At 38.3% G+C, this 27249-nt stretch overlaps 1 protein-coding gene across 1 annotated transcript in view; it reads right to left on the reverse strand.

The window, feature by feature from the left end:
* LOC136308348 (ABC-type organic anion transporter ABCA8-like) overlaps positions 1-27249 on the reverse strand; it is a 94033-nt gene that overhangs the window by 20417 nt on the left and 46367 nt on the right. The window contains exons 24-34 of the mRNA XM_066235685.1: positions 22170-22343; positions 21862-21975; positions 19905-20021; positions 18630-18686; positions 17875-17966; positions 16598-16718; positions 15473-15587; positions 14716-14807; positions 12756-12916; positions 12198-12273; positions 12030-12124 (exon numbers count right to left, since the gene is read on the reverse strand). Of these exons, the coding sequence (XP_066091782.1) occupies positions 12030-12124; positions 12198-12273; positions 12756-12916; positions 14716-14807; positions 15473-15587; positions 16598-16718; positions 17875-17966; positions 18630-18686; positions 19905-20021; positions 21862-21975; positions 22170-22343 (1214 nt within the window). The remainder of the gene's footprint in view (positions 1-12029; positions 12125-12197; positions 12274-12755; positions 12917-14715; positions 14808-15472; positions 15588-16597; positions 16719-17874; positions 17967-18629; positions 18687-19904; positions 20022-21861; positions 21976-22169; positions 22344-27249) is intronic.

A 27249-nucleotide genomic window follows, 5' to 3' on the forward strand; every position in this document is an offset into this window, starting at 1 on the left:
GATGTTAGCTGATGGTTTATCATATATGGCCTTTATCATGTTGAGATATTTTCTCTCTATACCCATTTTGTTGAGAGTCTTAAAAATAAAATTCTGTTGTATTTTATCAAAAGCCTTTTCTGCGTGTATTGATAAGATCATGTGGTTTTTGTTCTTTGTTTTGTTGATATGGTGTATTACGTTAACCGTTTTGCGTATGTTGAACCATCCTTGAGATTCTGGGATGAATCCCACTTGATCATGATGTATTATTTTTTCAATATGTTGTTGTATTCGATTTGCTAGTATTTTGTTTAGTATTTTAACATCTGTATTCATTAGAGATATTGGTCTGTAGTTTTCTTTTTTGTGCCTTCCTTGCCTGGTTTTGGTATGAGGGTTATGTTGGCCTCATAAAATGTGTCTGGACGTATTGCTTCTTCTTCAATTTTTTGGAAGACTTTGAGTAGAATAGGAACCAAGTCTTTTTTGAATGTTTGATAAAATTTGCTGGTATAGCCGTCAGGGCCTGGACTTTTATTTTTGTGGAGGTTTTCAATGGTTTTTTCTATTTCTTCTCTACTAATAGGTCTGTTTAGGCTTTCTGCTTCTTCTTGACTCAGTCTAAAACGTTTGTATTGTTCTAGGAATTTATCCATTTCTTCTAGCTTGTTGAATTTAGTGACATAAAGTTTTTCATAGTATTCTACAATAATTCTTTGTATATCTACGGTGTCCGTTGTGATTTCTCCTCTTTCGTTTTGGATTTTGTTTATATGAGTTCTTTCTCTTTTTTCCTTGGTAAGTCTTGCCAAGTGTTTGTCAATTTTGTTGATCTTTTCAAAGAACCAGCTCCTTGTTCTATTAATTTTTTCTATAGATTTTCTGTTCTCTATGTCATTTATTTCTGCTCTGATTTTTATTATCTCCTTTCTTCAGCTGGTTTTGGGTTATCTTTGTTCTTCTTTTTCTAGTTCCTTAAGGTGTGAAGTTAAGTGGTTCACTTGACTCTCTCTTGTTTGTTCATATATGCCTGAAGTGATATGAACTTCCCTCTTATCACTGCTTTTGCTGCATCCCATAGATTCTGATATGTCGTATTGTCATTTTCATTTGTCTGTATATATCTTTTGATCTCTGCACTTATTTCTTCTTTGACCCATTCATTTTTTAAAAGTATGTTGTTTAGTTTCCACATGTTTGTGGGATTTTTTTCCTCTTTTTTGCAGTTGAATTCTAGTTTCAAGGCTTTATGATCAGAAAATATGCTTGGTACAACTTAGATTTTTCTGAATTTGCTGATGTTGATTTTGTGGCCCAACATATGGTCAATTCTTGAGAATGATCCATGTAAATTGGAGAAAAATGTATTCTCAGACACTTTGGGATGAAATGTCCTGTAGATGTCTATCATATCCAGGTGCTCTAGTGTTTTGTTTAAGGCCACTATATCTTTGTTGATTCTCTGTTTGGATGACCGATCTAGACCGATACACAGCAGTGTATTGAGGTCTCCAAGTATGATTGTGTTTTTGTCAGTTTTTGTTTTAAGGTCAATAAGTAGCTGTCTTATATATTTTGGTGCTCCTTGGTTTGGTGCATATATATTAAGAATTGTTATGTCTTCTTGATTCAGTGTCCCCTTAGCCATTATGAAATGGCCATTTTTGTCTCTGAGTATTTTTCTGTCTTGTAGTCAGTATATCAGATATGAGTATTGCTACATCTGTTTTTTTTTTTATGTTATTTGCTTGGAGTATTGTTTTCCAGCCTTTCACTTTGAATTTGTTTTTATCTTTGTTACTTAGATGAATTTCTTATAGACAGCATACAGTTGGATTTTCCTTTTTGATCCATTTTGCTAATCTGTGCCTTTTTATTGGTGAGTTTAATCTGTTTACATTTAGTGTAATTATTGACACTTGTGAGTTTCCTATTGCCATTTTATATCTTGCTTTCTGTTAGTTTTGTGTCTTGTTTGATCCTTCTCTTTCGTTTTTCTATCTTTTGTTTTTATTTGATTGTGTTCCATACATCTTTCCTCTGTTGCTATCTTTTTTATCTCATGTGCTTCTGTGGTGGTTTTTTTCAATGGTGGTTACCTTTGAGTAATGAAAAGGGTTTCTACCCTGTTCATTGTAGTGCACTATTTTGTGAGTACTTTTGCACTCCATCGTCCTTTGCTACTGTTAATCTGCATCATCTCCCCCCCTTTCTTTTTGTTATCACAGTTTAAGTTTGGTTTTATTGTGTTCTTCTTGGAGCTTTTACTTGTGGCTTTTTTTTTGTTGTTCTTTGTATCTGATTGGAGAACCCCCTTTAGTTTTCTGGAGTGGGGGTTTTCTGATGATAAATTCCCTCATCTTTTCTGTATCTGTGAATGTTTTTATTTCTCCTTCATATTTGAAGGATAGCTTTGATGGGTATAGTATTCATGGCTGAAAGTTCCTCTCTTTCAGGACTTTAAATATTGAGGTCCACTCTATTCTAGCTTGTAGAGTTTCTGCTGAGAAATCGGATGATAATGTAATGGGCCTTCCTTTATATATTGTATTCTTCTTTTCCCTAGCTGCCTTGAGAATTTTTTCTTTGCCGTTGGTTTGTGCCAATTTTATTATGATATGCCTTGGAGTAGGTTTTTTGGGGTTAAGAAAACTTGGAGTTTTGTTTGCTTCTTCAACTTGAGGCTTTAGTTCTTTCCACAGGCTTGGGAAGTTCTCATCTATTATTTGTTTGAGTATGTTCTCCATTCCATTTTCTCTCTCTTCTCCCTCTGATATACCTATTATTCTTATGTTATTCTTTTTGATGGAGTCAGATAATTCTTGTAGGACTAGCTCATTTTTTTAAATTTTTGAGTCTCTTTCTTCTTCTCTCTGTTGTGCCTCAAGTTGCTTTTCTTCTATTTCACTAATCCTCTCTTCTATCTGGCCTGTTCTATTAGCTAAGCTTGTTACCTCATTTTTCAGCTCGTGAATTGAGTTTTTCATTTTTGTTTGATTTGTTTTTATAGTTTCAATTTCCTTGGAAATATATTCTTTTTGTTCATTGAGTTGTTTTCTGAGCTCCCTAAATTGCCTTTCTGTGTTTTCTTGTATATCTTGGAGGATTTTTAGGATTTCGATCTTGAATTCTCTGTCATTTAGCTCCAAGGTTTACAATATATTACATTTTTTCTCCATAGATTTTTTCCTCATCTAGCTGTGTTACCTCTCTTTCTTTTGTATCCATGATATTTGATTTTATCTTCCTTAATGGCATCTGAGGGTGATTTTGTTGATAGTATTAATAAGATTTAATAAAGAATAAAAAGTTTAAAAAATAGTAAATGGAAAAGAGTTGGTTTTTTTTTAAAAAAACTTTATAATGAAATAAAGAAAAATAAAATAAAAATTTATAAAAAAGGAAATGATTCCCCCCTCCTTTATTCCTCTCCTCTCTTCTCCCCTCTTTCTTGAGAAAATCTTGTGGTGAACTGTGAATTATAACAAACAATACCTGTAATGGAGGGTCTGAATTTGTGAGAAGTAAGAAAGAGGCAAAAAAAAGAAGGGGGTATGGACCCACAAAACATTAATAAGGGAGGTTGGGAAGATAGCAGCGGAGTATGCGGATGCACAGACGCCCAGCTCTCAACACCAAACTGGAATACAAATCAATTCAGGAAATATCAGCATGAAAAACCAACACTGAACTGCAAGAACAGCTCTCAGAAACCAAGGAGCAAAGAGGAAGCCACAATAATCCTGGTAAGGAGTACCTGAATCTCCTTTGCTTACAGGAACGGAAGAGGGGGTGAGGCTGAGAGCCCAGAGAGGATTTCACAGAGGAAAAAGAGCAGAAACTTCTGCTCACAGCCACTTACCTGGTGACCAGGGAGCAAGGTGGTTTGAAAAGACCAGCTTATCTCCCAAGTGGAAATGACAAGGAGAGGGACAGACTGTGAGGGGCTAATGTATGCAAGAAACGAAATAAAAAAGCTGACTCATTTGTGCTGGAGGCGGCCAAGCTGGGGGAGGGACTGAACTTTTCACAAAACAGAGCTGAAGTGCTTCCGAATCAGAGATCTTCAGACATCTATCCAGCTCCAATCAGCGCAACAAGACACAGCTGAAAACAAGAAGTGGGGAGGAGGGGCAGTAACTCAGGTCTCAGTGGAGATCTGAGATAAACCTCTCCCTTCTGAAGCTGAGAAAAAACTCTGCCCCCAGTGAGATTAGTTGGTGGAAGAGTCCTTCAGCGTCTTAGGTTACACCCACAGCATTCCTGGTTACAGTTTCAAGGAAGCCCCCTGCTGAGATCAGTTAACAAGACTATCACCTGTTAAGAAAACAAACAAATCAAGACTTCAAAGCTGCCCAAATCTGAAAGTGGATTACAAATAATAGCTGATACCAACCCAAGAAGACCTAGAAATAACACAACTGAAAACTGGAGGCAGACAACACCAAGCCTAGACTCAACCAACTCTACAAATAAAACACCATTATGAGAAAACAAAGGAGTGCAACCCAAATGAAACCGCAAAAGACACCTTTGAGAGATGAGCTGAGTGATATGAAAATAATCAAACTTCCAGATGCAGAGTTCATAATAATGATTGTAAGGATGCTTAGGGATCTTAGAACAACAATGGAGGGGCAGTTTGAAAACCTAAATAAAGAAATAGCAAGTATAAAAAAGGATATTGAAATATTAAAAAAGAATCAGTCAGAGATGACAAATACAATATCAGAAATGAAGACCACAATGGAAGGAATTAAAAACAGGATGGATACAGCTGAGAATTCAATCAGTAAGTTGGAGGACAACTGGAATGAAAGCATAAAAGCAGAGAAGAAAAGAGAAAAGAGACTCAAAAAGTCAGAGGAAACACTTAGAGAGCTCTGTGACAACATGAAGAGAAATAACATCCGCATCATAGGGGTTCCTGAAGAAGAAGAAGAAAAAGAACAAGGGATAGAGACTTTGTTCAATTATATGATAACTGAAAACTTCCCTAAATTAATGCAAGAGAAACTCTCACAAGTCCAAGAAGCACAGAGAACTCCATTAAAGAGAAACCCAAAGAAACCTACACCAAGACACATCATAATTAAAATACCAAAGCTAAGCGATAAAGAGAAAATATTAAAAGCTGCAAGAGAAAAAAAAGTTATCACCTACAAAGGAGCCCCCATAAGGATGACATCCGACTTCTCAACAGAAACACTTGAGGCAAGAAGGGAATGGCAAGAAATATTCAAAGTAATGCAGAACAAGAACCTACAACCAAGACTACTTTATCCAGCAAGGCTATTGTTTAAAATTGAAGGAGAAATAAAAAGCTTCCAAGACAAAAAACAACTCAAGGAATTCATTACAACCAAACCAATGCTGCAAGAAATATTAAGGGGCCTGTTGTAAACAGATCAAAGTTGGAAAAGTATATATCAAAAAAAGGAATACACCTTTAAAGAAGAAAATGGCAATAAACAACTACATATCAATAATAACCTTAAATGTAAATGGATTAAATGATCCAATCAAAAGACATAGGGTAGCTGTGTGGATAAGAAAACAGGACCCATACATATGTTGTCTACAAGAGACACACCGTAGAACAAAAGACACACATAGATTGAAGGTAAAAGGATGGAAAAAAAACATATCATGCAAACGGAAATGAAAAAAAAGCTGGGGTAGCAATACTTATATCAGACAAATTGGACTTTAAAACAAAGGATATAGTAAGAGATAAAGAAGGCCACTACATAATGATAAAGGGAGTAATCCAACAGGAAGATATAACTATTATAAATAAATATTTATGCTCCTAATATAGGAGCAACCAAATATATAAAACAGACTTTGATGGATTTAAAGGGCGAGATCAACAGCAATACTATAATAGTAGGGGATTTCAATACCCCACTAACATCACTAGATAGATCCTCAAGAAAGAAAATTAACAAAGAAACAGCAGACTTATTGGAAACACTAGATCAACTCGATTTAATAGATATCTTCAGAACCTTTCACCCTAAAGCAGCAGAATATACATTCTTTTCAAGTGCTCATGATACATTCTCTAGGATAGACCACATGTTAGGGCACAAAAGTGCTCTCAACAAATTTAAGAAAACTGAAATCATATCAAGCACTTTCTCCGATCACAATGGCATGAAACTAGAAATGAATCACAGCAGGAAAGCTCAAAAATTCTCAAACACATGGAAACTAAATAGCAGGGTGTTAAATAATGAATGGATTAAGAATGAGATCAAAGAAGAAATAAAAAAATTCCTAGAAACGAATGACAATGAGCATACAACAACTCAAAATTTATGGGACACAGCGAAAGCAGTGCTGAGAGGGAAGTTCATTGCACTACAGGCACACTTTCAGAAGCTAGAAAAAGCTCAAATAAACAACTTAACCCTGAATCTAAAAGAATTAGAAAAAGAACAGTAAGTAAAGCCCAAATGTAGTAGAAGGAAGAAAATAAGATCAGAGCAGAAATAAATGACATAGAGGCTAAAGAAACAATACAGAGGATCAATGAAACTAGGAGCTGGTTCTTTGAAAAGGTAAACAAGATTGATGAACCTTTAAGTAGACTCACCAAGAAAAAGAGAGAGAGGACTCAAATAAATAATATTAGAAATGAGAGAGGAGAAATAACAACTGACACAACAGAAATACAAAATATTGTAAGAAAATACTATGAAGAACTGTATGCCAAAAAACTAGACAACCTAGATGAAATGGACAAATTCCTTGAAACATACAATCTTCCAAAAATCAATCTGAAAGAATCAGAAAACCTAAACAGACCGATTACAACAAAGGAAATCGAAACAGTTATCAAAAAACTCCCAACAAAAAAAAAGTCCAGGGCCCGATGGCTTCACAATGGAATTCTACCAAATATTCAAAGAAGAACTAACTCCTATCCTTCTCAAACTATTTCAAAAAATTCAAGAGGAAGGAAGACTTCCAAGCTCCTTTTATGAGGCGAGCATAATTCTGATTCCAAAACCAGGCAAAGACCACACAAAGAAAGAAAATTATAGGCCAATATATCTGATGAATATAGATGCTAAAATCCTCAACAAAATATTAGCAAACCGGATCCAACAATATATGGAAAAAATCATACACCATGATCAAGTGGGATTTATTATGGGGAGGCAAGGCTGGTACAATATTCGTAAATCAATCAATGTGATTCATCACATAAACAAAAGAAAGGAGAAAAACCATATGATAATTTCAATAGACGCAGAAAAAGCATTTGATAAAATCCAGCACCCATTCATGATCAAAACTCTCAGCAAAGTGGGAATACAGGGAACATACCTCAACATGATAAAAGCCATCTATGAGAAACCCACAGCCAACATCATACTCAATGGGCAAAAATTAAAAGCAATACCCTTAAGATCAGGAACAAGGCAGGGGTGCCCCCTTTCACCACTCTTATTTAACATAGTCCTGGAAGTCCTAGCCACAGCAATCAGACAAGAAGAAGAAATAAAAGGCATTCAAGTTGGAAAAGAAGAAGTAAAACTATCATTATTTGCAGGTGATATGATATTGTATATAGAAAACCCTAAAGTCTCAGTCAAAAAACTACTGGACCTGATAAATAAATTCAGCAAAGTGGCAGGATATAAAATCAATACTCAGAAATCAGAAGCATTTTTATACACCAACAATGAACAGTCAGAAAGAGAAATTAAGGAAACAATCCCCTTCACAATTACAACCAAAAAAATAAAGTACCTAGGAGTAAACTTAACCAAGGAGACTAAAGACTTGTACTTGGAAAATTACAAAGCATTGATAAAAGAAATCAAGGAAGATACAAACAAGTGGAAGCATATACCGTGCTCATGGTTAGGAAGAATAAACATCATTAAAATGTCTATATTACCCAAAGCAATCTATAAATTCAACGCAATACCAATTAAAATACCAATGACATACTTCAAAGATATAGAACACATATTCCAAAAATTTATATGGAACCAAAAGAGGACACGAATAGCCTCAGCAATTTTAAAAAAGAAGAATAAAGTGGGAGATATCACACTTCCTGATATCAAGTTATACTACAAGGCCGTTGTACTCAAAACAGCCTGGTACTGGCATAAGAATAGGCACATAGATCAATGGAACAGAACAGAGAACCCAGAAATAAACCCACAGTTCTATGGACAACTGATATTTGACAAAGGAGGTAAGGAAATACAATGGAGTAAAGACAGCCTCTTTAACAAATGGTGTTGGGAAAATTGGACAGCTACCTGCAAAAAAATGAAACTAGATCACCATCTTATACCACTCACAAAAATAAACTCAAAATGGATAAAAGACTTAAATGTAGGCCGTGAAACCATAAGCATCTTAGAAGAAAACATAGGCAGTAAGCTCTCGGACATCTCTCGGAGCAATATATTTGCTGATTTATCTCCACGGGGAAGTGAAATAAAAGACAGGATAAACAAATGGGACTATATCAAACTAAAAAGATTTTGCACAGCTAAAGACAACAAGAACAGAATAAAAAGACAAACTACACAATGGGAGAACATATTTGACAATACGTCTGATAAGGGGTTAATAACCAAAATTTATAAAGAACTTGTAAAACTCAACACCAGGAAGACAAACAACCCAACCCAAAAATGGGCAAAAGAGATGAATAGACACTTCTCCAAAGAGGACATACAGATGGCCAATAGGCACATGAAAAAATGCTCAACATCACTAATCATTAGAGAAATGCAAATTAAAACCACAATGAGATATCACCTCACACCAGTCAGAATGGCGCTTATCAACAAAACAACACAGAATAAGTGCTGGCGAGGATGTGGAGAAAAGGGAACCCTCCTGCTCTGCTGGTGGGAATGCAGACTGGTGCAACCACTGTGGAAAACAGTATGGAGATTCCTCAAAAATCTGAAAATCGAACTGCCTTTTGATCCAGCTATCCCACTTTTAGGAATATACCCCAAGGACACCATAGAATGGCTCGAAAAGGAGAAATGCACCCGCATGTTTGTGGCAGCATTGTTCACAATAGCGAAGAACTGGAAACAGCCCAAGTGTCCATCAGAGGACGAGTGGATTAAAAAGCTTTGGTACATATATACTATGGAATACTACTCAGCCATAAGAAATGATGACATCGGATCATTTACAATAATATGGATGGACCCTGACAACATTATATGGAGTGAAATAAGTAAATCAGAAAAAAAAAAAACTAAGATGAATCCATACATAGAAGGGACACAAAAATGAGACTCAGAGACATGAACAAGAATGTGATGGCAACAGGGGCAGGAGGTTGGGGGAGGATGGAGGGGGTGAAGAAGGAGAGAGGGGTTAGGGGAGGGGAGGGGCACAAAGAAAATCAGATAGAAGGTGACAGAAGACAATTTAACTTTGGGGGAGGGGTATACAGCACAATCAAATATCAAAATAATCTAGAGATATTTTCTCTCAACATATGTACCCTGATTTATCAATGTCACTGCATTAAATTTAATTAAAAAAACGCAAATAAGGAAAAAATTTGGTTCAAGAATAAAATGATTTGCTTTTACGTGTTGGTTGACTAAGAGTTATGATGAGAGGAATAAGAGAGAAACAGGAAAATGAGGGGACAAATTAAAAATTTACTATTGTATTTAGTGGAACAAGAACGAGATAAAATGGAGAGCCAGGGATGGGATCACTGCTAGTGTGTTAAAAAGGTGAAGTAAAACCCCCCAAAATGCCACAAACATAAGTTTGAGTCCCAGATAAGATATTGTTTGTTATTGAGGTTTGAATGACAGGAGATGTTAAGGAGAAAGGAAGAAACTAATATAGAGGGAGAAAAGAAAGAAAGAGAGAGAGAAAAAAAGAGGGAACCACTAAAAGAAGAAAAAAGAAAAAAGAGGAGAGAGAGAGAGAGTTAAGGGTTTTGGAGTGCAACCCTCATAGAGAGAAAGGAAGAGGAAAGAAAAGATAATGGGAGATGTAACACTTATGGGTAGTGTAGTTCAAGGAGAGGAGAGAGTAAGACCGGCAGAGAATTATTTGGCCAAATTGGAGGAGGAAAAAAAAATATCAAGAATGAAGATAAGAGAAACAAACGAACAAATATAATAAAATGGGATAGGTTATAAAGTCTGCAGATTATTCTTGATTTTGAGAGGTTATCTTCTTGCTTTTTCTTTTCTCTCCCTCTTCCTGGTCGGTGACTCTGTACTCCGGGTTCTGCCCCTTTGGCACGCTCAGGTAGAGGTTTGCAGTTGATAAGTCTCTATGGTGATGTCATGTATTTTGCTTTAGTCTCGTTGGCAGTCGAGGCTCATTAGCATTTATAGGTTCTGACAGTGAGAGAGTCTGTGTTCCTGGAGCCTTTCTCCTAGTCTTTCCTTCCTCAAGTAGTAGCCTGATAATCCAGCTATGGGGTTGCTGCTGCCTCTGCCTGGATAGTAAGAGGCTCAAAGAACTGGCAACTCCCCACTCTATTTCCACTCAGCACAGGGTTCTGGGTAAGGCTCAGTCAGTCAGAGCTGCTAGCATAATCAGGCGGGGCTTCCGCCTACTCAAAGACCTCTGGCTCTGCCACTCTGTCCGGTAACACAGTGGGCGCCCACTCCCGGGGCGGTTGGAGGAATGTCTCGCTCACTATCTGTGCACGCAGACCATGATATCAGGCCGCCTTACCCTCTGAGTGAAACCCCTACTAGCATGGAAAAGTTCCACCGTTGGAATTAGTTCCCGCTCCCTCCCATGCGCAGCTTTCCCAGGGCACTGGGGCAGCCCGGAGATTCGGCTTTCGGCCCACACAAAGGCCTCTGACTCTGCCTCTCTGTGGCGTAACATGGGCGCCCACTCCCGGGGCTTTGGAAGAAATCTCTCGCCCACTATCTGTGCGCGCCGACCAGGGGGTCGGGGAAAATGGCTGCCCCACTTGTCTTTCTTTGTCTGAGTTTGGTGCGAGTGTTAGCTTGTATTACCTGGGTTGCCACAGGAACAATTTTTCCTCTGCTTGGATCTCCGTACCACAGCCTGGTTCGGCCGTTTGTGCCACGGCCTGGATCTATTCACCTCCTTTGCCCACCTCAGTTTCTATATTCTCAGTTCCCAGTGAAAGCCGCCCTGTTTAGGTTAGTGAGGAAGGTGGAGCATTTCTTACTCCCTATTTCCTTCGGGATTTGGTTATATATTTAGCCAATTTTTCGCTCGACCATACCTTCGGGTGTATTGCGAAACATCTGGAGGCTCCAAGGATAGGTTTTTCTGTTTCTGGTTGAAGATCTTGTTGAGTTTTGGGGGAGATTTATCGGTATCACTTCCTACCCCGCCATTACTCTATCAATGTTATTCTGTTAAATTTAATTATCTAAAAAAATTTTTTTTAATTATTTTATTTATTCATTTTTAGAGAGGAGAGAGAGAGAGAGAGAGAGAGAAGGGGGAGGAGCTGGAAGCATCCACTCCCATATGTGCCTTGACCAGGCAAGCCCAGGGTTTCGAACCGGGGACCTCAGCATTTCCAGGTCGATACTTTATCCACTGCACCATCACAGGTCAGGCTAAAAAAATTTTTAAAACTTGGAATTTCAAGAATATTTATGAGAAGGCATTAGGAAAAAAGATAGAAAATAAGAACTTATTTAAAAGCATGATGATAACAACATATACCTTAAAGTACACAGTGACAACTTTCAGAATATTTATAAAGAAATTAAAGAATATATTCTGGAGATAAATTTTTTTTATCCCAAAAGAATTATGCAAAAGGTGATGTTGCAGAAAGACTTAGAACTTAATATTGTTTGATCTGATAGAGGGTAAAAAGTGGGCCATGCATAGCAAGACAAAATATGATGAGAATGACATTCATAGAGTATTCGTTTGTTAGAAAATTTTTTTTCTTCTCCATAAAGTTGTTTGTGGTGTGCTATCAGTTTTTTCTGTAACATTACATTCCTGATAATGTCGATGTCTTTCATTTCATAAATAAAACAAGTTCACTTTGGGTTATTCTGACATCTCACCACATCTCCTGCTGCCCCTCGGGGTCCATGCCCGTGGACAGCTCGTCCAGCAGCACCACTGACGGGTTTCCTAGGATGCTCAGCGCGAAGCACAGCTGGAACGAGAGGAACAGCGCGTCTGGCACGAACCTGAGGGCTGTGCAGAGTAACAGCGAGCCCCGCCCCTACCTTTCTCTTTATTCCCTCAGATAAAGCCTTCACGGGATGCTTCTGCTGGTCCTGCAGCTTGAGCACATCCACCAACCTGAAGGAAACACAAAGGAACCTTACAGACTTCTGACAAGGAGCAAGAATGGGGCATAATGGGCCACGGGGCCACGCAGGACAAAGGTGGAGAGCAGAGATCAGAAATGTGGTTCTGAAAATAGATGCTGGCTCATGTTAAAAATGACTGGTTTGATTCTCCCCTATCTCCCAAAATCAGTTTTTCCTATTAAAAGATTTTAAGCATATTTCATGATCTCCAAGTATATGTTCTATGATAGTTTATGTTTAAATTCGAGTACTTTTGAAAAATTTATCAATGAACACTTTTCTTACCATACCTGATACCAAAAAATAACACCTTGAAATCGGGGAAACTGCCTCCTAATTGCATATCTACCCAGTGTGGTCTGGGTCAATGTTGACATTCTCCTGTGAAGTCCCAACTTTCCCATGAAGCTTGTCACTCCCAACTGTGTCCCTGGACTACGTGGGTAGAGGACAGGTGGGTCCCTCATGTACCGTGAGATGGCGAGAGTGGCGTCCGCTTTTCTCAGCCCTTTCACCGCAGCAAACACCTCCAGGTGCTCCCTCACCGTCAGGCTGGGCCACAGCACGTTCTCCTGAGGGCAGTACCCCAGGATCTCCGGGGGGACCCTGTTACTGCTGCCTTTTAGTAGCACCTGCAGAGAAAAGTTCACTCTCAGGCTCTACGACATGCATTGTTCTTCTGTATGTCCATGATGTCTTTGTCCTTAGAAACCCAGAAAAACTAGAGAAATTCTCAGGCCTCCTTGAGTTTGATCATCTGTAACCATTGTGCTTTGGAGGAAGGTTGTCAGAGAGTAAATGCGTGGAAAGAAACAAATATTCAAGGTTAGTGACATGAGGTAGGATGATTGGAGAAAGCCTGTCTGCCGAGGGACCTATCAGAAGGGTGAGTGGGCGTCCGCTGTGGGAAAGGACAGCAATTTGGGTCACAGCAAAGCTCTGTGGAGGGATGATGCTCAATGTGTTCTTGGACCCCAGGCAAAGGTAGGGACCCCAGAGCACAGAGGCCCAGGAAAGATGAGAGAGCTGTGGCAGCAGGAACATGGAAATCAGCCCCTGACCTGCAAAGGGAGGTTCCCCTCAGTGAGAGTGCAGTGAGAAGTCTTTGGAAGTATTTTATCAAGACAATGACATTGTTTATAAACTGGCTGATGTGATTAAAGGTGATTACATGATATGCAAATAGTTGTTGGCTTTATAAATTCGATCTCAGATAACCTTTAAAATATTTCATTTCAATTCATCAATGAACCTCTTTCATGCTCATGCTTTAGGACAAATAAAATATTGACTTAGGGTACAGGTGGTGATTGAATGGAGGGTGGTCTCACCTGAACTAGGGAGTCCAGGTAGGGTTGGCAGAGCCATTACTGTCACCGAGAGAATCCCTTCATGAACACCTGTTCTCACCTCAGCTTCAGAGTGACTGTGAATAAGTTTTCTCCTTCCTCTTCAGTGGGAAATCTGTCAATCACATGCCTGGTGGTGTTTATGAGGGTTTGACCACAAACCACTTTCCCATGGTGCAGTTCCACAGACCTCTGCCTTAAGTTCCATTCTCCACTCCCCTGAGCATACTTTCAAAAGAAGTTCTTAAGGTTATCTTTTTTCTGCCGTAGAGTTTGGGGGAAAGTTTTCTCATTTGTCTCTGATAAATTGAGCTCATTTTCTGTTTGCAAGGTCTCCATATGCAGTTGAATTATATGTATAATTCTGTTGACTTCATATACCTGTTACTCAAATTCAAGCCATTCCTTTATAACACTCCCCCAAGATAGTCTGTTAGTATGAGAATATGTGTTCCAGTAGCTAAGTGCTTTTTTTTTTAAAGATGGTTCTAATTTCTTTTTTTATTTTATTTTTTATTTATTCATTTTAGAGAGGAGAGGGAGAGACAGAGAGAGAGGAGAGACAGAGAGAGGTGGGGAGGAGCTGGAAGCATCAACTCCCATATGTGCCTTGACCAGGCAAGCCCAGGGTTTTGAACTGGCGACCTCAGCATTTCCAGGTCGACGCTTTATCCACTGCGCCACCACAGGTCAGGCCGCTAAGTGCTTTTTGAAGGATGATGAATATGATTAATTAGGTGCTTTTTAAAAAACATTTTTATTAATATTGAAAGGACAATGCTCATTAATGGTGCAAATCTGTGTGTTACTCTAAATAGGATTTGTTTGAATTCTGATCTGATATGGATTGCTGATCTGATACTGGACATTCCCACTAAAGGCCTTTAAAGTCATGAGTAATTATCCTCTTTCAGGATTAATTTTGATGTGTTCTGTTGTGATAATTTATGAGGCATTATTCTGCCACATTAATCACTTCATTCATCTAATGAAGAAATGAGACTTTTCTGTGTATATTTTAGCATCTTATAAAATTTATTTGAGCACTACTAGGTAACACATTTTCCACATAATTCACCTACCTGTCCAGCAGTTGGTTCTGTGTCTCCAGTTATCATCTTAATGGATGTACTTTTACCAGCTCCATTGTGTCCTAGTAATCCTAAAACCTCACCTGAAAAAAAGGTTATACATAATACAAATTGACTTCAATAGTAAAATTAAGAATAAAACATAGTCTGAAGTCTTACTACGTGACAAGTGTTCTATGTGCTTTGTATGTAGTATCTCATTTCATTGCCACAACCCCCTGAGAGGTTATCATAATCTTTGCTCACATATTTGTGGACAATAGGTCTTAGGGATGAGGTTAATTGCCCAGAGTCACACTGATGGGAAGTAACGAAGCCACTCTTGGAAGCTAGGTGTGTCAGACTCCTTCTCTTGTGATTCTAAGAACCATGAAATAATGTCACAAAATGAAGTCATCTAACATCTGCTGTTCTTGCCTTCAGAATGTGCTGGAACATCACACTAGTTTTTTTGGGAAGGATAATGAACATTAGGAAATCAATCATGTTCATAGATAGAAATGTCATGGTTTTAGTGGTTCATTTCAAAGAGCACTTAGGGTTTCCATGTATATGTTACTAGGCACGTATCCACAGACATGAATTAATTAATTTCTTTGGAAATGAACCATGTAGAAGGAACTGTCAAGGTCACCCCGTTGATGGGTCTGTGTGTGAACCTAGAGTTAATGCACAGAATGATCATCATCAAGAACCACAAGCTGTAAGAAGGGTCCTGAGCCATCAGGAGAAGAGCCCCGTGTCCTACCTTTTCTAACACAGAAAGAGACATTTCTGGTGGCGATCTTCTTCGTTTTAGAGAAGAAGTGTTTCCTCTTCCCTTTGTACTCCTTGCGTAGACAGCTGGCAATGATGACCGGTCTCTGTAAGTGACAAGTAAATCATGACATACTTTAATACCTTCCATTGACCTTGAGGTAGCTCCATCCTTCCACTGTGCTGGACTCTCACTGCACAAGCCATGCATCAAAGAAGAATTTCTATTGGTGACATGTTTATTTTCCATTCTCACATCTTAGCATTGATTTTAGGAGAAAAGACACTGTTGTTTTTCTTTCCTAGGAAGTCATTTATTTAGAAATACATTACTTGCCTGTCCAGGCGGTGGCGCAGTACATAAAGTGTGGGACGGGGATGCCGAGGACCCAGGTTCGAGAACCTGAGGTTGCCAGTTTGAGCGCTGGCTCATCTGGCTTGAGCAAAAAGCTCACCAACTTGGATCCAAGGTCACTGGCTCAAGCAAGGGGTTACTTGGTCTGCTGTAGCCCCACAGTCAAGGCACATATGAGAAAGCAATCAATGAACAACTAAGGTGTCGCAACAAAAAACTGATGATTGATGCTTCTCATCTCTCTCCATTCCTGTCTGTCTTTCCCTATCTATCCCTCTCTCTGACTCTCTCTGTCCTTGTTAAAAAAAATCAAAGAAATACATTATTTTATGCAGAAAGCCCATTTCTCAGAACAGAAGTAAAGAGACTTGGAGAAGCACCAGATCACCCTCAAAAGGGAAATATAGATGGTGTGGCCTGGACTCTGCCCTGAATTTTGTAGAGTGAACTTTCTTCAAGAAGCAGTCATCAGCATCACCATTGCTCTGTTTCTAAAATTCAGAAATTCATTCTTGGCTTTTATAATTTCGATTTCATTTTGCTTTTTGTTTTTTGTTCCAAGAAAGACAAAACAAGTTATCATGACCTTTGATCTGCCTAGTTAGATGCCAACATGATAACTGTGCCTTGAAATGAAGTTATGATCCTTATATGTATAAATTTGTAAACACTCAGAATCATTTGAGTATTGGACTATAGGCAGTCACTGTAACTGGCCAACGTCTGTGTTACTTGCTGAAATAAACTACTTTGTGTTTTTACCTCATCAAAGGTTGTGGAAGTCACGGCATTTGCCGTTCTCCTCCGTTCCATCTGAACATCTTCATCCTCCCCTTCTGGCTCTTCGGGATTTTGACACACTTTGCTGCTTCTTGGAGAAATTCTGAAGTCAAAACCATCCGTTAATAATTGATTTGGGGTTTTCATCCTTGTATCAAGAACAGTGCTTTCCCTAAATGTTGTACTTGAATGAATTGAGTAATTAAATCATCATAGTCCTCCTTCAATACAGTGGGCCTTCCCTGCTTCACAATCCCCTTGTTCTGTCTATGGTAATACTATATTTAATGACCAGTGCTTCAATTACATCTTTCATTCTTCTTTTCTATAAAACATTACCTTAAAAATATGTGAATAGGTTTCTATAAAACATTACCTTAAAAATATGTGAATAGTCAACACCTATTAGCAGACTAAAATTCTAAATATCAATTACTGAAATAATTTTACTGGTCATTCTAGCTTTGACACCAATAATCTGGCATTATTATATTTTCATAGGGAGACTAGGTCAGAATATTTGAAATCAAGATGGCCCCTCACAAAATACAAGTAAGATTCTTAATCTCCTATTAAGCATGGCCATTTTTTTGGAATATATCAGATTTTCTCCTTCTCCATTCTAACTCTGTCCCTTATATTCAGAATATAATCTCATTCTCTTCTTGCCTAATCTCCCATAGTGTTCTTAGAAGTTTTCTTTTCTCTTGGAAGTTTTCTACGCAATAATATGTAATAGTTAACAATGAAATGATATGGTGTGGAAGACACAGAGGGAATTAGGTGCTTATGGTTGCATCCTTGAATTGTGCAAAAATGTCTCAGCATTTAAGTTCCATTAATAATTGAACCAGTCTATGGTCCACCAGTTGGACGTCTCACAACCACAAGAAATGAGCAGTTACCGCTGTCTTTGACCTATTGATCATTCTATTCTTCCTTTCTGGACCGACAGAGTTCCTTCAACTGAAGATCTATTCAAATTAACCTGTATTTAAAGTGAACTAGCTGCATGTAACTCTCCACATTGTTCCACTGCACACAGAGTTAGAGTCCTTAATATTTAATGTTTCAGGTCTGTTTGCTGCACTATTTATAATCTTGGATTTAGGTATGTAGAGCTCTACTACTTGTGTTGACACGTGGATACTACTCTGGTCTACTCTAGCACTTCTTAGATAATGGATTAATATGTGCCTGAAAAAAATGTTATAATATTGATCACTGAAATGAAAGAATCCAACTTAATTTCTCCGAACCGAAAGAAGGGATCCTTTCTCCTTGATTTCTTTTCAAACTTCCATTCCAGACATCGAAGAATAAAAAGGAGGATGATAACATGAAGGAAAGGCTATGAATAAAGAGGGAGATGCACAGTTAGAAATATTATACAAAAAAGTTATTTCACATCGTGAATGAATTAGAAATAATTGGACTTATACAAAGATATGTCTGGCCAAATCACTACCAGTTTTCATAATCAATTTGTCAAATTGTTAAACTATCAAATTAATTTTGAGTTTGTTTACAGAAACATGGGAGAAATATAATTATGTTATACTATTACCTTAAGTCATTTCCTCTAATAGTTCTTAAAAATTGGGAAGCATATTAGCATATTATTTGGTTGCTCAGTGGTCAGCAAACTCATTAGTCAATAGAGCCAAATATCAAGAGTACAACGATTAAAATTTCTTTTGAGAGCCAAATTTTTTAAACTTGAACTATATAGGTAGGTACATTCCTTATCAAGATTGCACCTGCATGTGGTATTTTGTGGAAGAGCCACACTCAAGGGGACAAAGAGCCGCATGTGGCTCGTGAGTCGCAGTCTGCCGACCACTAGGTTAGCAGATCTTTATAAAAAATGTTTTCCAATTTATACAAATATTTTATCTCTATGGGCTACAGATCCTGTATATTGACCTTAATAAAAAGTTCCATCATGTGTACAGAAATTACAATGGTTTGGATTAGTAGAGCACATGATAAAATTTTAAAAGCGTGTTCTTACAATTGGGACTGCCAGAAAGGCTTCTGCACTTAATCCTGCATCAAAACGCCAATGAATCTGCAGAAAGAGAGAAAATGGGTAAACTGAGAAGTTTTTTTGTGTGAATTTTAACCACATAAATGTGAATTGGCTCATTGAACAGCCCTCCTGGCATGTCCCCTGATTTCACCAAGAGTATTGGCTAAGTGTCCATTCCCAATTGAATAGCAAATGGCTGTCTTCCTTCCTTCTGAGGTCTTTGAGCCATTGTGCTTGTATTGGAAGTAATAAGATTTAGCAATTATTCATCACCTGGTGAAAGAGTATTGGGGGTCTGAGCTACCTTCTCCAAACACTGAAAGAGAGGTAGGATTCATCCTTATCACAAAGACCTTCTCATACCCTCTGGTGTCCACTGTTCCTTAATATGGCCCCTTTATTTCCTCTGCCCATGGATATCTTTTTTTTTTTTTTTTTTGGTATTTTTCTGAAGCTGGAAACGGGGAGAGACAGTCAGACAGACTCCCGCGTGCGCCCGACTGGGTATCACCGGGGCACGCCCACCAGGGGCGACGCTCTGCCCACCAGGGGGCGATGCTCTGCCCCTCCAGAGCGTCGCTCTGCCGTGACCAGAGTCACTCTAGCGCCTGGGGCAGAGGCCAAGGAGCCATCCCCAGCGCCCGGGCCATCTTTGCTCCAATGGATCCTTGGCTGCAGGAGGGGAAGAGAGAGACAGAGAGGAAGGAGGGGAGGGGGGAGTGGAGAAGCAAATGGGCGCTTCTCCTATGTGCCCTGGCCGGGAATCGAACCCGGGTCCCCCGCACTCCAGGCCGACGCTCTACCGCTGAGCCAACCGGCCAGGCCATGGATATCTCTTGACTCACACATGGTACTTGCCTTCCATTTGTAGAAGTTTGGTATCAGTAAACTAGGGAATAAGAATTTCATTCCCATTGAGAGCTTCTCTAGATCCTGAAATCTCTAAGATTTGGAGTATTTCATTTGCTTCCTTCTAGAGCTGAGACCTGAGCATGCCCAGGAGCGGATAAAATCCAGAATGAGAGAGAAAGCTGCTGTCATCCTCAGCACCCATTGTCCTTCCTTCATTGTCATCATTTAGGGCCACTCTGTCTATTACAGTTCAGCTAGAGGATATTGTTCTATCGGGGACAACTCAGATGGCATTCATGAAGTAGCCATGCATACTTAACATGTTATAAATTCCCAATACTAAACAAAAATTTCACTATTGGTCATCAGTTACGGACACTGAATCAGATGGTGGTTATTACTTACATGAGAAGATAATAACACGACAACAAGAGTGCTGTGTGGTATCAAAAAGATGACAGTAAACAGTATCTCAGATTTCCACCAACTCATTCCAAGTAGAACCACAAAGAAGATAATGATCTACAAAAAATACAAATATTTGTGTTAACCACTCTGAACTTCAATATATGCTCAAAATTAAGATGGCCCATCTCAGAGATATTGCTAATTTCCACTCCAATGCCAAAATCAAGCTGAGAAAATTTTACTGGTTTCAAATGTACAGTTCTATAATGCATCATCTGCATATTGCATTGTGTGTTCAGTCTCCCTCCATCACAATCCAACTTCAGTACATTTAATATACTGCTTACAAAAATTAGGAGATATTTTATACCTTCATAGTCATTCTGAAATATCTCCTTATTTTTGTGAGCAGTATATATTACCTATTTAAATTTTTAAAAGAAACAAGCTGAAATCAGCAGAGCTCCACTGACATTTTCTCTTGGTCACTTAGCCACATGCCTTTGGCTTGGAGAATCATGAATGAGACATCACTAGATAAATCTAGGATTTAATATAGAGAGCATTTTAATTATTGAAGTGGATAAAAGGTGGTGTACATTGTTTATAGAGGTAAATTCAGAATAGTAGATAAGCAATAATCATAGGTAAAAATTAAAATGGATTACTAATAGGAATAAAGCAACAATCAAAGAAGACCTTTGTTAACTAAACCAATGGAGAAGTATAAGCACTTAATAAACTGGAAAGGCTTAGAGAAGTACTAAAATACAAATTCAGGTATAAGAGAAAGTTACAAGTACATCTGACACTCTCAGACTTTTTCTTTAAAACTATTGTAATGCGTTCCTAAAAGTTTTGGTGCTTCTAATTTCTGTTACAAGCCATCACTTTATAGATTCCCAAATATTCTTCCTAGGAGAGTGTCTGATCATACTTCTTTTCTGCACTATAAGCTTCCATGGCATCCCACTGTCTGTAGAATACATTCTTGAGTCCACCAGTTAAAGCCAGTCATGGTTCAAACCATTATGTTCACCGTAATCAGGACTCCCTCAGGCTGCAGCTGGTCCTCCCCCCATATTCATGTCAGATTATTACCAGTACTTAGGACTGCCTCCTAACCTGGGCTTTCTTCACCTTGTGTCTCTGTTCGTTCATTATTTGGTATTTGTATCATCATTTTCTCTGACTGTTGAAATCTTAGTCTTCTTTAAGTTTCACTTTCTAAAGGAAATCTCTGCTCTTATTTTCATGAATGGCTCCCTCCCTTCTCTGGTTTTCATAGACCTTCTCATTACCCAGTTGTATTAGACTTTGAAAGATGGATGGTATCTAGACATCCTTTGCCTTCTCACTCTGAGTAAGTGGCTGTTTACTCATCTGTTCTCCTTCTGAAGCTCCTTCAGGGTAGAAACTATTTTTTCTCCACGATCAGTCTTAGTTTTTGAAATATTGTGGAAGCCAGTCACGTGTTTGTTGAATTGATAAAATTTACTCTTTTGGCACCTCTAAATGACATCAAATTAGAATAGATGCTTATTCAATCACATACATTATTCTTCCTAATTTCAGTAAAGTAAGTGCTGCTTTACTAACTCTTAGTAGAGAGTTGGAGAAGTTGTTTCTAGTTTTAACTATGCTAGGAAACAACATTTGCATAACTTCATGGAGGTCTTCGGGGATATTTCCTTTTCAGTAAAAAGAAAATACAGATGGTTTCCAGATTTCCTTCAAGTAAACAGTTTTTGGTTGGAAAAATATTGGCTACTTTTTTAAAAAAACCAAGGGTAGAAACAGGGAGAGAAAAAGATGCAGATTCTGGAAGGGACCCATACATATGCAAACTTAAAATATTTTAGACCAAAATATTAATACCAAGGGCAAATTTTAAAGTATTAGCTCAGAATTGTATACTACATATATAAAATTAACGTTAAAAGAACATACTTACAATAAGGAAGCAAAAAGACCAAATGCCACTATTTTTTCTCCCCTTGCGAAAAATGAACGAAATTACATACGTAAAGAAGATAAGGGATATGGCGTATCCAATAGCATATGGGATCTGAAATGAACAGGAATGTGAAGTTTAAAGACAAATGCCATCTTGGAAAATATTTAGTATTCAAATTATTGGCATAGCACAGGGTTTTACAGTTATTAGTAATTCACGGCAATGTGAATTAAATCAATAAAAACGATATCTTCAAATTTTCTAATTAAATCATACAGATATGTTTTGTGACTATTGTAACTTACTTCCATGATTTTAAATATATGTTGAAATATATCATCAGAGGAGCCGAAAGTGAGGTTCAGTAAATACATGAGAAGAAATATCAGCCAGTATAGGGGAACTTCCACCAGCGCCTGCCCAATCCAGTAAGCAGAAGGGAGGAGCCCCGAAATCCGCAGCTGGGACCAAGCTCTGACCTGGTTAGGAGACGGCAGAAAAACAAAGGGGATTTCAATTTAAGGTTTAAGAAAAATATGGATTATGTAATAAAATATTCAAATGAAATATTTACTTGTAACAATTCTGCATCATGACTACCAATGTTATCTGGACCAAGGAGTATGAATCATTTCAAACATAAATGGTCAGTTTGCTGCTTTAACTAACACATGTGATGTTTATCAGACACCTAAACTTGTGAAAGGAGACTTCAGAATAATAAAGGTGTTTACACTTTGGTAAACAACATAGTGGCTAATAACTTATGGGGTGGCTGGGATAGTTTCTTAAGCAGCTCACTTTTTATCAGAGTGATTCTTCTTTGACTCAGTTTGAACTGTGCTGTCTCTCTTTTTCTGTATTACATTAAATATATATATAATATATATATATATTTGCTTTATTCTTTCAATCTAAGTAAATGGCATGGTACGGTTGTTTTGCCATACTACATATTCAAGTATTAATTACCACACAAATATTTGTGTCCATGCACATAAGTATATATGTTTTCACAAATATAAATATATTTTGGGTTATTCGTCATTCTCTGAATAAACTAGTAAATTACATATTCTAAAACATCCTATCTGCTGATGTGGTTTTGTAAAAAAATTATACTTTAAATCTTTCTAATAATTTTGAACATTTTTTTCTTTTACATTCCCTTTTTGATGGTTGCTTATTAGCTAAATGATGCTCCATTGGACCTAAGGATTCATATCAAAATCTCCGAACAGGGATGCACTCACATAGGACAACTGATAAGAATTTCATGATCTTGATATTGTAAGTGAAACTGTGGGAGAACTGCAGGGTGGATTTATGTTACTGATGAGGTGACTGACGCATAGTGCTGACATTTATGGGGACAGAAAATATGAAAGGAAACACATTTAAGAATATAAATTTAGTTTTGGGAGCATGAAGTTTGAGAGTCTGTGATACCTTCAATAAAAGCTAAGAAAGGAGAGTGGATCATCATTGAAGGTGAAATCACAAATTAGAAAGCTAGAGTCAAATCTATGAGTGACATGTAGGGAGAGGGATTTGAAGCCCGAGTGTTACATGAGCTTGCCTGAGAGAAAATGATTTTTCAGATGAAAAGAGAACCAGGGATTGAGATCTGAGGATTTCCAAAATTTAGAGATAAGAGAGATAAGTAAGACAGTCCAAAGGACACAAAGAGACAGTGGCCAAAATGTTAGGAGAGACATGGTCAAATCATGGCATCACACAGCCCACAGAAAGAAAGCATTCTTTAGGTGAAGTTCAAGTTTGGACTATGTGTGATAAAAAAAACTGACAGTTACATTAGTTGAGGACGTGGCCTTTTCTTAGATTCCTGGAGATTCCACACAGGAAACGGAATATTACATGGAAAATACTCTTTCCTGGGGCAACAAAATTACTATGTGGAGGAAACGACACGGATGAAGATGGTATGCAAGGTTTTATGGATCTTGCATAATAAAGTTTCAAAAATAGAGCTATTACAGGACATTCTATTAAAATTTACTAGTAAAGCCTGACCAGGCAGTGGTGCAGTGGATAGAGCATTGGACTGGGATGTGGAGGACCCAGCTTGGAGACCCCAAGGTTGTCAGCTTGAGCATGGGCTCATCTGGTTTGAGCAAAAGCTCACCAGCTTGGACCCAAGGTCACTGGCTCAAGCAAGGGGTTACTCAGTCTGCTGAAGGCCCACGGTCAAGGCACATATGAGAAAGCAATGAATGAACAACTAAGGTGTCACAACTAGAAACTGATGATTGATGCTTCTCATCTCTCTCTGTTCCTATCTGTCTGTCCCTATCTATCCCTCTCTCAGACTCTGTCTCTGTGAAAAAAAATAAAATAAAAAAATAAAAATAAATAAAATAAAATTTACAAGTAAATCTAATGCAAGTTGGCCTGCATGGATTCATCATATACAGTGGTCCCTTGTCTGTCCCGGGGGTTAGGTTCCAGAACCCCGGTGATAGGTGAAAATCGGCAAAGTAGCGAGATTTCATTTATTTTATTATTTCTATATACAGAACATAGGGCTCTAATTGGTCGCCTTCCATCCATCAGCCAATAGTGTGCCCTGTATGATCTATCATGGGAAAACGAGATCAAGGGTAAGTGGCCGTAGCTGTGTTTTCCATACCTGAGAGTCTTTGTCTAGTCATCTGCTGTACGTTACATATTTTATTTTGATTTAATATTTTTAAATATGTTTAATTAATATTTTTATATAGCTTTTTAAATTTTTAGGCTAGTAAATGCTTATTTTACTGCGAAAATAATTAAGATAATCAATATATAAAATAGCTATATACTGCAAAATCCTACAATACAGAGAAAAATCCACAATACAAAATAAGATGTATACCATTTAAAATCCATGATACAGTGAGACCACAAAATGTAAACTGTAATATGGTGAGGGATGGTTTTAAATTCAGCAGCCTATGATTACTACTCAAAATTTGTCTCCCCTTCAGAACTACTGAATCAGAATCTTCATTTTAATAAGATGCTCTGGTAGTTTGTAGACACATTAAAGAGTTATTTGAATTAATGAAAGAGTGTCTGCAAATGAAAGTTTATAAATACATAGACTGTTAGTTAAACTCTGGAATTTTTTTTTTATTTCTGTACATTCTTGACATTTTTAAAATAGCATTGCCTTCTAGTTCAACAATCGTTTTTCATTTACTTTTTTGAAATGTAATTTTCTTTTTTTTTTTTTTTCTTTTTTTTTTTTCTGAAGCTGGAAACGGGGAGAGACAGTCAGACAGACTCCCGCATGCGCCCGATCGGGATCCACTCAGCACGCCCACCAGGGGCGACGCTCTGCCCACCAGGGGGCGATGCTCTGCCCCTCCGGGGCATCACTCTGCCGCAACCAGAGCCACTCTAGCGCCTGGGGCAGAGGCCAAGGAGCCATCCCCAGCGCCCGGGCCATCTTTGCTCCAATGGAGCCTTGGCTGCGGGAGGGGAAGAGAGAGACAGAGAGGAAGGAGGGGGCGGGATGGAGAAGCAAATGGGCGCTTCTCCTATGTGCCCTGGCCGGGAATTGAACCCGGGTCCCCCGCACGCCAGGCCGACGCTCTACCATTTAGCCAACCGGCCAGGGCCAAAATGTAATTTTCAAACAAGGAAAAGTACCCATAAAAAGTATACAGTTGCAAGAATTTTGATTAATGCATATATTACTGTATCACAGTCGTAATCCAGGTATAATAACATTTCTCTCAGCCTCCCAAATTTCCCATGCCCCTTTGTAGTCACAGCTTTCATTGCTGGTTACAAGAAACCACAGGTCTGCTTCTGGCCATTATGTATTAGTTTTACATTTTTGAGAAGTTCATATAAATGAAATCATTCAGTATTTACTCTTTTTCATTTCATTCCTGTTGATGCATTTATTACTTGTCCCTTTTGTATTGCTGAGTAGTCATCATGTGACTACACCAGAATTTATCAGTTCACAACTTGGTGGCCATTTGGATGGTTTATTAAGTAGTTGGCTGTAATAAATAAAGCTGTTAAGAATATTAATGGACAAGTCTGCCTGTGGAAGGTGTTTTCTCTTGGGTAAATACTTAGGAGAGGAATTGCTGTGTCATACAGTAAGTATATTTTGAATTTAAAAGAAAGAGCCAAATTGTTTTGCAAAGTGAATGTATCAATTACACTCTCAGTAGAAATGCTTGAGAATTCCAGTTACTCCACATCCTCTCAAACTCTTGATACTGTCAGTCATTTTAAAATTTATTCATTTTATTTTGCTAAGGTTGATATTAGCTATCTTTTATTTTTTGGGTTTTGTTTTTGTTTTTGTATTTTTCTGAAGTTTGAAGCAGGGAGGCAATCAGACTGACTCTCGCATGCGATCCAGCCAGGATCCACACGGCATGCCCAACAGGGGGCGATGCTCTGCCCATCTGGGGTGTTGCTCCACTGCAATTGGAGCCATTCTAGCGCCTGAAAGGGAAGCCATGGAGCAATCTTCAGTGCTCTGGCCCACTTTGCTCCAATGGAGCCATGGCTGCAGGAGGGGAAGAGAGAGATAGAGAGGACGGAGAGGGAGAAGGGTGGAGAAGGAGATGGGCGCTTCTCTGCACCCTGACCGGGAATCAAACCCAGCACTTCTACACGCTGGGCTGATGCTCTACCATCAAGCAAATCAGCCTGGATTTAGCTATCTTTTTATGGAAGTATTTTCCATTTATAGTTCTTTGATGACTATCTGTTCAAATGTTTTGCCTGTCTTTGAAATTAGGTTATCTTCTATTACTGAGGTATAAGAATTTTGGATATTGTTGATACAAATCTTTTGTTATATAAATGCATTGTGAATACTTTTCTCCTAGCCCATAGCTTTCTATTTTCTTACTGGTGTTTCACAAAGAACAAAAAGTATTAACTTTGATGAAGTTCAAGGTATCATTTTCTTTTATGGTAAATGCTTTCCAACTAAGAAAACTCTGCTACCCTAAGATCTATGGTTCATTCAAAATAATGTTGTGTATGAAGGAATATGAGTTTTGAGAAATATTTATTTTTATTTCTAAAGTGAGAGGAAGGAAGATAGACAGACTCCCACATGCGCCCTGACTACCATTCACTCGGCAACACTTGTCTGGGGTTGATGGTCTGTCCATCTAGGGCTGATGTTTGCAACAAAACTATTTTTAGCACCTGAGATGAAAGCTCCCTAGAGCCAGCCTCAGCACCTGGTACCAAAGCAATGTAACCAATCAAGCCATGGCTGTGGGAAGAGAGGAGAGAGAGAAGAGGGAGGGGGAAGAAAAGAGTAGCAGATGGTTGCTTCTCTTGAGTTTCCTGACTGGGAATTGAATCCAGGATATCCACATGCTGGGTCAATACTCCACC

This window comes from Saccopteryx bilineata, chromosome 6 (genome assembly GCF_036850765.1).
Source record: "Saccopteryx bilineata isolate mSacBil1 chromosome 6, mSacBil1_pri_phased_curated, whole genome shotgun sequence".
In the NCBI taxonomy this organism is placed as follows: Eukaryota; Metazoa; Chordata; class Mammalia; order Chiroptera; family Emballonuridae; genus Saccopteryx; species Saccopteryx bilineata.